The following is a 13,194-nucleotide window of genomic DNA, read 5'->3' as shown; positions in this document are numbered from 1 at the left end:
ACAGAAGGACACATTCCATTACCCTTTTCAGGCTTGAACTCCACTGCTTTCCGAACGGGATGTTCTTCGCTCTCTCCCTCTGAAAGCCTTACAGACACATGTCCCTTCCTACCACTGAAGAGAGTGATGCTCATTAATTAGGTGAACAGATCCCAGGTTAACACTTGGGTACATACATTAACATCTACATTACACATATTTCATTTCTTCACATTCTGGTGCACTTGCATTGCAGAAGCATCTCCGAGTAAGAATGACACCTGGCTATGTCGTCTACAGCTAAGCACAGCTGATATGTGCACACTCTATACCAGGGGTGGGCAAATTTTTTGACTCGAGGGCCACAATGGGTTCTTAAACTGGACCGGAGGGCCGGAACAAAAGCATAGATGGAGTGTTTGTGTGAACTAATATAAATTCAAAGTAAACATCATTACATAAAAGGGTACGGTCTTTTTTTTTTTAGTTTTATTCATTTCAAACGGGCCGGATCCTGCCCACGGGCCCTAGTTTGCCCACGGCTGCTCTATACTCATTGTTCTATTTCGCTTGACACTGTGTTACTAAGTGGATGTGGCTCCTGAGAATAATGCAGCCACTGCTCATCAACCCAAGGATCTGGGGTGCAGCTCAGCCCCGAGCAACCCTCCTGGAGTCTGGTCACCGAGTTGGCATCTTGGCTTCTGCAGGCTTTCACTGCTTTTCGTAGTTTAAGCTTCTCCCCTTGCATCCTCAACGTTCCTTAGACTTTGTATAATGTAACGCTCTATCTCTGTGACATCAAAAGGGCACAAGTGTGACTTAGTTGGTGATAGAGAGGCACAGTGACTCATAGATGAGATCACTGCCTTACCTGAACACCCTCATATATTGCACCCTATGAATACCTGGCCTTACGCACTAAGAACACAAGTACTAGCCCATCAACAGTGTTCCCCTCAGTAACATCGCTCTATGTAAGAGGAGTGATTCGGATGCCCAGCAGCACTGTGGCATTCAGAAAGCCCGGATTAAGGGAAATACCAAGGTTAGAGTGAGGCTTTATTTTGTGCAGAAAAAGATCTCTTGGAAGCCGTCAGTATGAATGAATACGATTCAGTTCGAGTCTGTAGTGTTGATAAGGTTCCTCATAATGCTGGGTTAGAAGTTCCTGACCTTTCAATGTTTTTGTTTTTTATTGTGCCATAAGCAATATAGCTTCTTCTACAATAAATTTCTCACCATAAGACTTAAGTGTGTGGATGGTTCAAGCTGAACATCTCTATTTTGCTGTTTATGCGTGATTCTGTTTGACCTTGGCAAATAAGACAGAAGCAGGTTTAGCACTTTTGGTTGCTTAAAGATATAAATATTTATTGCCTATCTGACTTTACCAGAAATTCATCTGCTTTCTCTCTCTCTCTCTCTCTCTCTCTCTCTCTCTCTCTCTCTCTCTCTCTCTCTCCCCCCCCCCCCCACACACACACACACACACACCTACCTTACATTGCTATTATCTTTGTTCTTAATGCCTCAGTCTTACAGACAGAAGCCCAGGTCCTGAAGGTGCTCTCCGTGGTTCTGAAATCAGGCACTCATTCAACCCTTAACACTACTGTTGGTTAGGTGATGCCCTAGGAAATATATGTGATGGTTTGGTGTCAGATTTGTGTGTGTGTGTGTGTGTGTGTGTGTGTTTTCATAGAAATCCTAATGACCTGCCTCCCTTTTGGGGTTCCAGTAGTCATAAGCAGTAATGTCTTAGGTTGGATTAACCAAAAACAATTCATGTAATAATAATAAAAAAGAACTGTCCGAAGGGATCACTCCTCCCTTTTCACCAGTTCAGTTAGTGCAACTCATATAAACCTCCTTGTCAGGCACAGAGCATACATCCATGATTATCCCTATCTTGCTATCCTTGCTTCTAAAAACTTTGTAGGCTTCTCTGAGACACCTCACAAACTTCTTAAAGATTGCCACTTTCTGGTAGGGTGCTCATTTAAATGAGAATGATCTGGTTGGCTACCGTTTGGATAGTCATCATCAATCAGAATGCTATCTAGCCCGAACTTTGAAACAATCCCAGTATGTTGAATAGACAAAAGGTGGCTTTTTTTGGTACCTATTTATGAACATCCTGTATACACACATCTTAAGTGGCCCACAATAGCTCTGTTGGTGAGACCAATATAGGTCCTTCAATCTTTCCATAATGTTTTTAATCATAAGCTTTGAGGCAATTGTTTCTACCTCAAAATTCTTAAAAATCTTTTATGGGATAGAAACAAGAGATTAATGGAGATCTTGCAAAAAAAGATAAATGGCACCACCGGAATACTACAAAACTGGGGAAAAATTAATTGAACCTATACTTTTGATAAATATTTATTTTTTGCAGAAGAAAAATGCATACTAGTTTAAGCTGTCATTATACTAACCTACATCCTATTTTTCATATTATTAGTAATACATAATGCGGTAGTTTATATTCAAAAATAAAACTAGAATGTATATACCTCATGTATTTATCCAGAAATACGCCAAGGTTACTATGGTTACGAAAAATCCATTACCTTTGAATACAGAATGAAAAAAGTTTGACTTAAAGTGTGTGCTATTTATTATAGCAAACATCAACAGCCTTCGGGAGGTTCCCTAACTGGACTCATTTTTCAGTGTCATGAGTGACCCACCATACTACTAGCTTATGGCCTATGCAAGGCAAAAAATCTGAACTGTATGCATTTTTAAATATATTTTGTACTAACTCAAGGTGCAGCAATGCCTTTGACTTTTAATGCTTCCTATTTAAGAGGAAGAAGAAAAAAATTTTCAACCACCTAGACGTTAAGTGGCTTCTGAATTGAAGGGCATCTCATTTACTCTACCTACACCCGCCATGGCTGTGAGAACCATTGGCTACGCAACACAGAAGAATGTTGGTTCTCTGCAGAAACTTTAAAGGAAGCTACAAGGAAATGAAGTAGGAGTAAGAAAAAAAATGCTGACACTTTGAACACTGAGGGGAGCTTAAGCCAAGGTATCAAGGAAGTTTTGATAGCACAGAAGGTAAAGAATGTTAAATGGTGCAGATGACTGTAACCAGGAAAAACAGGATATGAAATGTTGCTCTTGAAGAAGTTTTAACATATTTCTAGCTACACTGAGTTTTCTCTCATCTAGACTGTGATCAGATACATTAAGGCAAAAGATGATTGACTAATAATTATGCAGTATTCCCTATAACTAGTAGCTAAATGTGCAAATGAAAATAAATTTTCACTTGTAACATTATCAAAAATGTAAGAATATAACATTCACTGCTGATGAATGATGCAAAATATTAAGAGTTTCTACCAGTATGGTAAGATGGTCATATGGTTGGATGATCTTCAATAGCATTTATAACTTTTCATAATTAAAAACAGTATCATTTTTAGCTAGACTGTGGCTTCCACTCAATCTTTTCCTGAATTGACATTTCACGCTGTCGAAGTCCATTTGAGAGGCCCCAAACTCTCACTATTGCTGACAGCCCCAGCCCTCACAACTACAAGTTCAACCCACGAACCAGTCATCGTGGAAAAGATCTGAGGTCACAAATATCCTGACACAAAGACAAGCAGCAAGTGTCAACAGCATCACGGGCACGGGTTATGATGCAACATGACATGTAGTTCAAGTGTCTGCAGAGGCTAAAGCCCACCTCAATGTCAGCCTTCTCCCGGCCGCCTCAGACGCAATCCCTTTCCCATGCTGCCTTCTCTGGGGCTCCTGGTGGAAGCTTGGAAGATACACATGACCTGTGTTCAGTACCTGTCACAGGTGTAACATCTTAGAGTTGAAAGGGATCTTTAGCACCATGTTATTTGGTGGTCGTGTCACTGGAGAATTTCTGGGAAAGTAGGCGCTCAGCCTCTGCCAACAGTAGACAAAGCACTCACTGTCTGTACTGTTACAGACTCACTTGCATTCCCCCAAATTTACATGTTGGAGCCTTAAACTCCAATGTGACTAAATTTACAGGTAGGGATTTTATTATTATTATTATTATTATTATTATTATTTAATATTTTTATTGATTTCAGAGAGGAAGGGAGAGGTAGAGAGAGAAACATCAATAATGAGAGAGAATCGTGGATCGGCTCCCTCCTGCATGCCCCCTACTGGGGATCGAGCCCACAATCTGGCCATGTGCTTTGACTGGGTCTCAAATGGTGACATCCTGGTTCATAGGTTGACACTCAACCACTGAGCCACACCAGCTGGGCTAAAGGCAGGGCTTTTAAAGAGATGATTAAGGTTAAGTGAGGCCATAAGGGTAGGGACCTAATCCAATAGGACAGTGTCCTTACAAGAAGACACAACGGGGGTGGGGGGTGCCAGAAGAAAGACCATGTGAGGACACAGCGAGAAGGCAGCTGTCTGCAAGCCAAGGAGAGAGGCCTCAAGAGAAACCAAACCTGCCAACACCTGGATCTCACACTCCCTGCCTCCAGAACTGTGAGAAAAAAATTCTATTGTCTAAACAAGTTCCTGGTGTGTTTTCATTTCTTCTGAAGTAATTTCTGTGGTCTACAGTTTTTAGTTAACACCTTCAGATGTTGTTAGGACACAGTTAATCTATTCTTTTAGTTTCTCATATAAACTCTGCTTTTAACTGGAAATAATTATTATTCATCTTACTAAGTGCTACGAAAGTGCTAGATGTTGTATACATGGCTCTAGGTTTCTTAAAAATCTTGAAAATTGTACATTTTCCATTTTACAGGCTCAGAACCTAAGCCTCAGCGAAGTTAAGTAACTTGCTGAAGACCCCATTTTCTCCTCATCATAGCCAGAGTAGTCTGAGTTGATATAAATGTCTACCACTCACAGACCCTGAGACCTTGAGGAAGTTACTTAATCTTGTTACGCCTCAGTTTCCTCATCTGTGAAATGGGGGCAATGATAATATCTACCTCACAGAAGAAGCATTACAGAATTCTATCCAACCACAATGAACACAACAGAAAAGCAACTGTTCTTGTCCTTTGAAAGTTCTCGGACTAGAGGGGACACAAGGATGAAAACCCTGGGAATGCATTTGCGGGAATGCCACAGCCCTGTCCACAAACACCTCTCATCTGCATCTGTGTGCATCCCCAGGAGGTCACAAGCACAAGAGACAGGAGGGACCAGGCCTGACCGATTCCCTCCCAGCCTCTGTTCGGGTCACTGATGTGAAGGAGTGAACGCATCCATGGTCCATGGTTAACCCTGCCTTTGACTCTAGCTTATGAAACCTTTCATGGGCCTCAGGTTTTTATAAGTCAATATTTGATTAATAATGTCTCACTTGATAAATAAATGCAATACTATAAAATATAAACTCCATAATTAACACAAAAATATATTATTATACATTATATAGCATGTCTTATATAACATGTATTATAATTCGCTATGTTATAGATTATGACATATATAACATTCACATTCATTGAGCAGTGGACATTGGTTTTCAGTTGTTACGCATCCAATCTTTCATGCTCACTCTTTTCTATGAGTTTTTGATCTGCCCTTTGAGGGGCAGCCCTATTGTATGTGGTTTCTAATACCAGACAACATACATACTGTAAGCCTCTTGTGTCTCACGAGGTTTTCAACAATTCATTTTCCTTCAGTGTCCTTACACTTTAATCTGGGCATCGATATTAAGTTTTTTTCTCAAATTGTCTAAAATTCAGACACCACTGAACTGAGTCAAACTTCTGAGTCTTAAGGGTAGTCCACATTCATGTGGATTTCATCGTAGTTATCACATGTGACAGTGGAATCTGTTCGAAATGACATCACTGACTCAATCACATGGTTGGGGACCATGTGGGGCCCAGCTTCATCCCTGTGATCGGTGGAGGCAGAGGAGTCATATCTTAGCTCTGTGTGTTGATGTATCTCCAAGGGCCCCTCTGCGCCTGAGCACAGGTATATCCATAGACGGACAGGTGAGGAGTGATGGGCTCTACCGTAAAGCATGCGCAGTAGGACAGCCTCAGGTGAAGGGGGGGGCAGCAGGAGCTCTTTCCCATGAGTTCAGCGTTGGCTTCACCAGAAATGTGATGTGACCATAAAAATTAGGGAATTTTAGTGGCTCAACAAAATCACCAACCCAATTTTTAAAACCAGTCTCAGATTACTATTGATTATTGTTATCTGAAATACATGTAAATATACACACACACTCTCTCTAGTCTGCAACGATATAAAATATATACATAGTATTCTAATACAGACTATCATAATCTACTGACATGCATAGAGGTCTTACCTGTGGCTGTGTAGCTCTCTCCGATGCCTGAATAGATTCGCATCCCGTCCATATACAAAGAGTACTGAGTGATGACACCATTCGCTTTTTTGGGAGGATTCCAGGAGAGGAACAACGAATTGGGAAGGGATTTGGCTACTGGTGCCTGAACCTCTTGTGGGGCTGTGGGGAGAAAAAAAGATTTACAGAGTCTAAGTTTACTTTTCTCATTCAAACTTTTCAGACCCAGACCAATATATCATGGAATAAACCCGAAATCCCACGCATGGGCATGGTCCTGATCCGTAACTGCTTGAGGAATAGAACTAAATAACTATCCTGTATTGATGAGAATTTGCATCAACGATGGATGGGAAGATTTCTCATGGTTCACTGGACTGACGTGTTACTTCGTCAAAGGTATTATTGGCCCATAATCTCTACCTGGGGGCCGTGTGATTAAAGCAAATTAGATAGGTAAGTCCCTGCCCTCCAGGAGCTTTTGATCTAAGCTGGACCATGCTGGTCCGAGTGGTTTGTGACAGATATGAGAAGTGTATGTGTAACCACTGAAACAGGCAGAAAGTGCAGAAGCAATTTAATTAGTTCGGTATGGAAACTACATTGTGTGCAAGTCTTTTTTTAAAATGGGGTTTGTTGATTTTCTGTAATGGTCAGTGAACTAGAGTCACAGGAACTAAAAGCTTTTAAAATTTTATCCTACACATACCTATTGCTTGGTAAATTGGCAATAAAGTTATTTTTTTTATTTACTGACTTGAGAGAGAGAGAAGGCGGGTGGGAGAGGGAGAGAAGGAAAAAGAGAGAGAGATTTGTTCCTCTTATCTACTCATTCATTGGTTGATTTTTGTATGTGCCCTGACCAGGGATAGAACCTGCAACCTTGGCGTATCGGGAACTCACTGTAAGCAACTGAGCTATCCGGCCAGGGTGGCAATACACTTAAAGAAAAACTGGAAATCAGGAATTCCTTAAATCCTAGAAAAGAAGTAAATGATGAACTGGGTGAACAGAAATCTCACTGGGGTGCGGCTGCCAGGTAGACTTGAAGGGAACCAGGAGAACCTGGACAGAGGACGTAGTGGACGTGGAGAAAACAACAAGAGAGAGAGAGAGGACAATCTGCCCCACACGGAAGCGGTGGCCATGTGTGAGAGGATGACCATGTGCCCAGCAGAAGCGATGGCCCATTAAGAAGTATTGCTATTCTCAGTGGACCAGACAGAGAGAACATCGAGAAAATGCGGAAGATGGGTCCTGATGGCTAGTCCAGGTGAGGGGGGTCGGGTTAGGTCAGGTGTATAGCGCGGAGAATAGAGGGTGACAAGAAGGATTTCACACAAAGTCCTTTATTCTGTCACGGTGCCAGGGTATGGGCACCGTCCTTAGGTTACATTCCTTTTGTGTAAGAGGCACCCGCTACACAATAGAAAAGAATGCCTGGGCCCTAGCCGGTTTGGCTCAATGAACAGAGCGCCTGCCCATGGACTGAAGAGTCCCAGGTTGAAATCCGGTCAAGGGCATGTACCTCGGTTGCAGGCTTGATCCCCAGCCCTGGGTCGGGGTGCATGCAGGAGGCAACCAATCAATGTGTCTCTGTCACATTGATATTTCTCTGTGTGTCTCTCCCCATTCCTTCCACTCTCTCTAAAAAAAAAAATCAATGGAAAAATATCCTTGAGTGAGGATTAACACCAACCAAAGAAAAGAAGGCCTGGGAAGAAGAGTGAGAAAGGGGGTGGATGGATGCTGGAAAAGAGACAGACTGACTCTTGCCCCCTGAAGATCAAGCTTGGAAGGCTCCTAAGTAACGTGATAAGCAGACAGTAAAGGAACACACGCTCCCCCTCACCGGGAGAGAGGAACAGGAACTAACGGGGCCTCCGAGTGCTGAGAGTGGTTACTCCCTGAAGTGACGCGCTCTGATGTCTGAGCAAAGCTTTCCCTTCGGAGCGCTAAAATCTCTCCTTTCCCGCTGCCTCCTTCCCATGTGCTTTCTGAAACAGTCATGTATGCCAACAGTGTGCAGGTTCCGAGCAAACAGGAGCGAGACCGAGGTCGAAGGAACGGAGCAGTGATTAGGAATGCCTCCGCTGGCCTTAGGAGGTCCCATCGCGGGGAAACAATTGTTGCCTGTGCTGGTGTTGAGCAGTTAAGAGAGACCGTGGAAATCAACCCTTTGGTTCTCAATTTCATACGGAGCCATACAATCAATTCTTTTTAGTCAGACTGTCTCTAGATTTACTTCTGAGCCATAGTAAAATGAGGAAGCTTTCATTAATCTTTCAGATGCTTCATATTAATGACAAGGCTCTTGCATGAACAATGTAACAGCAATTAAAAAGCCCATTAATCTGCATTACAGCTATTAAAGATGCATGTCATTAAAGGGTATGGAGTTTGATTCATTTTCACACCACCCCCCAAAAATGGAGCAATTATGGCCTGGCAATGCACTTTGTCATCAAATTAGGTTGGGGTTTTCCAGCAAATGGCCTTGCAGCATTTAGCTCTTCTCCTATTTTATTATTCATGACTGAAATGTGGAAGTCAAGACCTTTGAAATTACTTTACCTTCTTGTGGAGTAGAGATGTTCAGTGCACGCGAGCTCTCGGTGCAGCCGGCCAGAGTGCAGGCAGCGAGGGTCACCGCATAGTTTCTGAAGGGGAGCAAGCCTGTCAGCACGCCTGCAAGAAAGGAGGAAAGAGGTTCGCATGTTTACTGTCAGCTGCTATAAGGAATATGATTGGTGTGTGTGTGTGTGTGTGTGTGTGTGTGTGTGTGAGAGAGAGAGAGAGAGAGAGAGAGAGAGAGAGAGGTGGAGACACAGGCATCAAGAGATAAAAAAACAAAAACATATGCCTCTCTCCTTCATCTTCCTGCCCGTGTGCTCACTGCAGAATGGAATGACCAGTGAAGAAAACGTGAGACCAACATATTGTTCAGACAGCTCTAAACTGTATCTGATGTGGCCTGAGATACTTCCCCCGGAGAATGGGGGTGCCTCATAGAGTTCGGGCAAGCAGAGCCTAGCATATCCAGTAGTTGAGAGGTGTATAGTATACTACCCCATTCCAGGAGCCCGGACCTCCCGCGGAGGCAAAACTGTCATTTCCTTCAACCTAGCATTTTGCAATCATATTTCACTGGAATCCTTTGTATGCACCCCAACTCTTACCACACTTCAGGAAATGCTACTCCCAAGAGTGGCTTCACTGTCTCAATGGTAAGATACACACATGCAAACTATTAATTCATCTTGTAACTACCAAGCCTACAGAGGTTAGTTCCCTTTGCTCATGATTTGCTTTATGTGGCATATGGGGGCTGCACCAGGATGGATTAAAGTTGCCACTTTAATAAAAGTTCTGCAATTGCCAAAGAAAGAGAACACGGGCATTCTCTCCAAGACTGAGGAAGGTAGGCCTTCTTGGATGTATGCCTAGAGATCGTTGAGCGATTGACCTGATGGCCTTGCTTTAAGCGTCAGAATCAAGCTCACATTATATACTCTCCAGGAAGAAAAGGAGCACTACCGTGATAATATATCATCATCAAAAAGCATTGATCAATTTTTCTTCTACACACCCCTGGGAAGGGTGCCTTGGAATATTGGAATATAACTGATCTCTAGGAGGTTCCTATCATTATCCTTTTTTAATCCTCTCACGAGGACATTTTTTTCCACCACTTTTCTGAGAGTGGAAGGGCTGGTGGGAGGAGGGGAGGGAGAGAGAGAGAGAGAGAAACATTGATGAGAGAGAGACATAGCGATTGGTTGCCTCCTGCACGTCCCTCAACAGGGGCTGGGGATCAAACTTGCAACCCAAGTATGTGACCTTGACTGGGAATTGAACCCATGACCTTCGGTCTGAGGTCCGAGACTCTAACCACTAACCCAAACCAGCTAGGGTTCTAGGAGGTTTCTAATCTAAGAAAATATTAGCGCTCGAAGGACCCTAAGAATAACAGTAACACAAAATAAATAACAGTAATATATAGATTAATACATGAGACCAAATGCCTGCATGTACTCAAGGGAACAAGGCATTTATAAGATCTGACTTCCCAATCCCAGGTGATAGGAGATCTACACTTCAGAGAAAAAAGAGACAATCATTGAAAAGTATATTTCAGTAGATATTTAAAAATAGTGAAAAATATATAGCGTTACATACTTATAAAGGAATCCTAGACATAAAAACGCATCATTCTGTGTGCACAGAAAACCCAGTAAGAGAACGTGGCGAAGTCTCCCTTTATGACCCTTGGGGCGTTCACAACAAAGAAGAACCCCCTGACGGTGAGAACTTCCAAGACTGGCTGGGACTTAAACCTCTTTCTTTGGGAAACATCACAGAGCAGACTCTTCCCTTTGAACCTAAGACCATCGCTACCCCGAGGCAGGCCAGATGAGCCCTCCGATGCCCTGTCAGTCACAGAACTCTGCGACATGAGAAAATGGTCCCCACGACGTCAGGAAAACCGCCAGTCCCTTTTGATAATGGAAGAGGGCGAGTTGGAAAAACCCTTCAGTAAGCAAGAAGTCGGCATTATTGATGTCTTAAAAGTGTTAGCATCCCATGGAACACAGCCATGTTGGTGTCCCGATGAAACCACTGGCACCGACGGCCCCAGAACGCTCAGGGCGAAGCGATAATGCACTCTGCGTTAATGCTCAGCATTGAGAATCCCGCCCTGCCACCAAGGGAGCGGGAAGGAAACTTAAGTCTATCCCCTCTGACACGCAGGCCGGTGGGTGCAGAAAGCCCGGCTGAGAGAGGGGGCAGGCACCGGACTGAGGGGAGGAAGTCTGAGAGCCCAGGTCAGTGTGCCACACCCGTGTTCTGAGGACTTCCTCCCCTTAGAGGGGAAGGGCCCTACCGGAGAACCTTGTCCCGTTAAAGCCCTTCTCAATGACTCGGGGGAGCTCCCTGAACGCAAAGAGTATGTCCCTTTACGTCTTTATTTGCCCTATTACCCAGCAGCTATCATGGTCATTTACCAAAAGTGGACACTCGATGTTTGACCAAAAAAATGAAGACTTCTCACCTTCCTTCTCACTAGAAGAGGAAGCCTACCCTCTCCCCGCTTCTCCAGGGACCCAGCAAAGGATGAGACACTGTTTCTGTTGACCTAGAAGATTATTATTTCCAGCCTGGATGCTGTGGCTCAGTGGTTGAGCACTGACCTATGAACCAGGAGGTCAGGGTTGGATTCCCAGGTCAGGGCACATGCCCGGGCTGTGGGCTCGATCCCCTGTGTGGGGCGTGCAGGAGGCAGGCAATCACTGATGCTCTCTCATCATTGATGTTTCTCTCTTTCTCTCTCTCTCCTTTCCTCTCTGAAATCAATAAACATATTTTTAAAAAGATTATTTCCAGGGTTTCCTTTCCTTTGCTCTCACCTCAACTTTCAAAGGAGCTGAAGAGAGATATTAATAACTGGAGGCAGCTGGACGGCCTGGGAAAGTGGCCGAGGAGCCGACAGGAGCCATGGGGGCTTTGGTGCCTCTGTGTGTGTGTTTGGTTGGGGGCAGGAAGACCACCCAGGAGCCAGCCTGGACGTGGAGATGTGATCATGAACTCCTCCGACTCAACGAAGACAAGTTTAAATGCTCTGGAGACGCGGCATGAGACACACTGCAAAATGGCACCTTTTTAAAAAAAAAGCCAAAGGCACTGGGACAAGAAGCAGGGTCTCTGTTTCTATTTACACCCTTCAGAGCAGGCCCCGCCCCCGCCCTCCCCCAGCTGCCACCCGGGGTGTCTGGCCAGCATCCACTGTAATCTGTTCTCTTTCATTATGCTAATCTGTGGGCGGAAAGACTCCTGTCATCTCCGAATGGCTTGTATGGCAACGGTAAACACCTTGGCCTGTCTGTAATTGGACAGGTGTCTGCACTGATGTCACCAGCTTTTAATTCAATTAGAGAGCTGGCTGCTCTGTTCTCCTTACCCGCTCATTTCCCTCGCACCTTTAGTCTGGCGGGGAGAGCCGCACGCAGCCAGCGCCTACCCAGGGGCCAGGGGCTGGGGCAGCCTCGCAAAGATCATTTGCGATATTTCAAATAGACTCCAACAAGCCAGGAGTATTTCCATGTCCTCAGAGGCATCTGCAATAATTTGGAGACTTTGTGTTTCTCTCTCTCCCTCCCTCCTTCCCTGTACCCCTCCATGCCTTGAAGTGTTATATTATCTAAACACTGTCTTCTATCTACTGGCCGGTGGTAATTAGGAGCCATCACAGCAAACAGAAAAGCTGTTTCTGGCTTCCTCTCCCCAGGGCCCCGCTCCATCTCCAGAGAACCCATCAGAACACAATGCTCCTCTTTATTTGCTGGCATTTCACATTTGAATCAAGAAGGTGAGGCGAGCATTTATGAAGAGGGCCATCTGGTGAAGGGCACCCCCAGAGGAGCGGCCGCTGCCACCCGGAGACGGAACGCCAAGAGCCCACTTTTGGAAAGACAACCAGCTGGGGGGGGGGGGGGAGGAGAGCAGAAGAGCAGGAGCTGGCAGATTCTAATTTTTAAGAACACATCTCTGAAGAAGTTCGGAGCGGCACACCCCTCCAGGGTGGGGATTAAAGAGTAAATCAATCCAGGGTGCCTCGCTTCCTGCCCACTTCAAGGAAGCTCGGAGATAAATTAAAGTTCTAACACAGACATTTTGACACAGTGACCCCATGAAACTGAGTAACGACATTTGTTAAATATGGATGAAAATTTAACGGTCTAGCAGAGATGGGGAAACACACCCAGGTTGCTTCTCCTCTGGTTCTTAGCGGCCCAGGAAGCTGGCATCTGTTAATGGTTTTGTTTTTTCCCCTTGTGCTTTTGGTACTGTTTTAAAATAAAAATTAGGATCCCTAATATTTAGAAAACGAAAGTCAATTTTCA

The 13,194-nt window shown here is 44.3% G+C and overlaps 1 protein-coding gene across 1 annotated transcript in view; it reads right to left on the bottom strand.

Moving 5' to 3' along the window:
• The window catches only part of USH2A (usherin), a 295,540-nt gene that overhangs the window by 112,146 nt on the left and 170,200 nt on the right, over positions 1-13,194 (bottom strand). Inside the window, exons 30-31 of the mRNA XM_006094330.1 lie at positions 8,867-8,980; positions 6,293-6,454 (exon numbers count right to left, since the gene is read on the bottom strand). Coding sequence (XP_006094392.1) covers positions 6,293-6,454; positions 8,867-8,980 — 276 coding nt within the window. The remainder of the gene's footprint in view (positions 1-6,292; positions 6,455-8,866; positions 8,981-13,194) is intronic.

This window comes from Myotis lucifugus, unplaced genomic scaffold (genome assembly GCF_000147115.1).
Source record: "Myotis lucifugus unplaced genomic scaffold, Myoluc2.0 scaffold_133, whole genome shotgun sequence".
Taxonomy (NCBI): domain Eukaryota; kingdom Metazoa; phylum Chordata; class Mammalia; order Chiroptera; family Vespertilionidae; genus Myotis; species Myotis lucifugus.
Note: the sequence above shows the minus strand (reverse complement) of the source record. Positions and strands in the feature narration are given on the sequence as shown.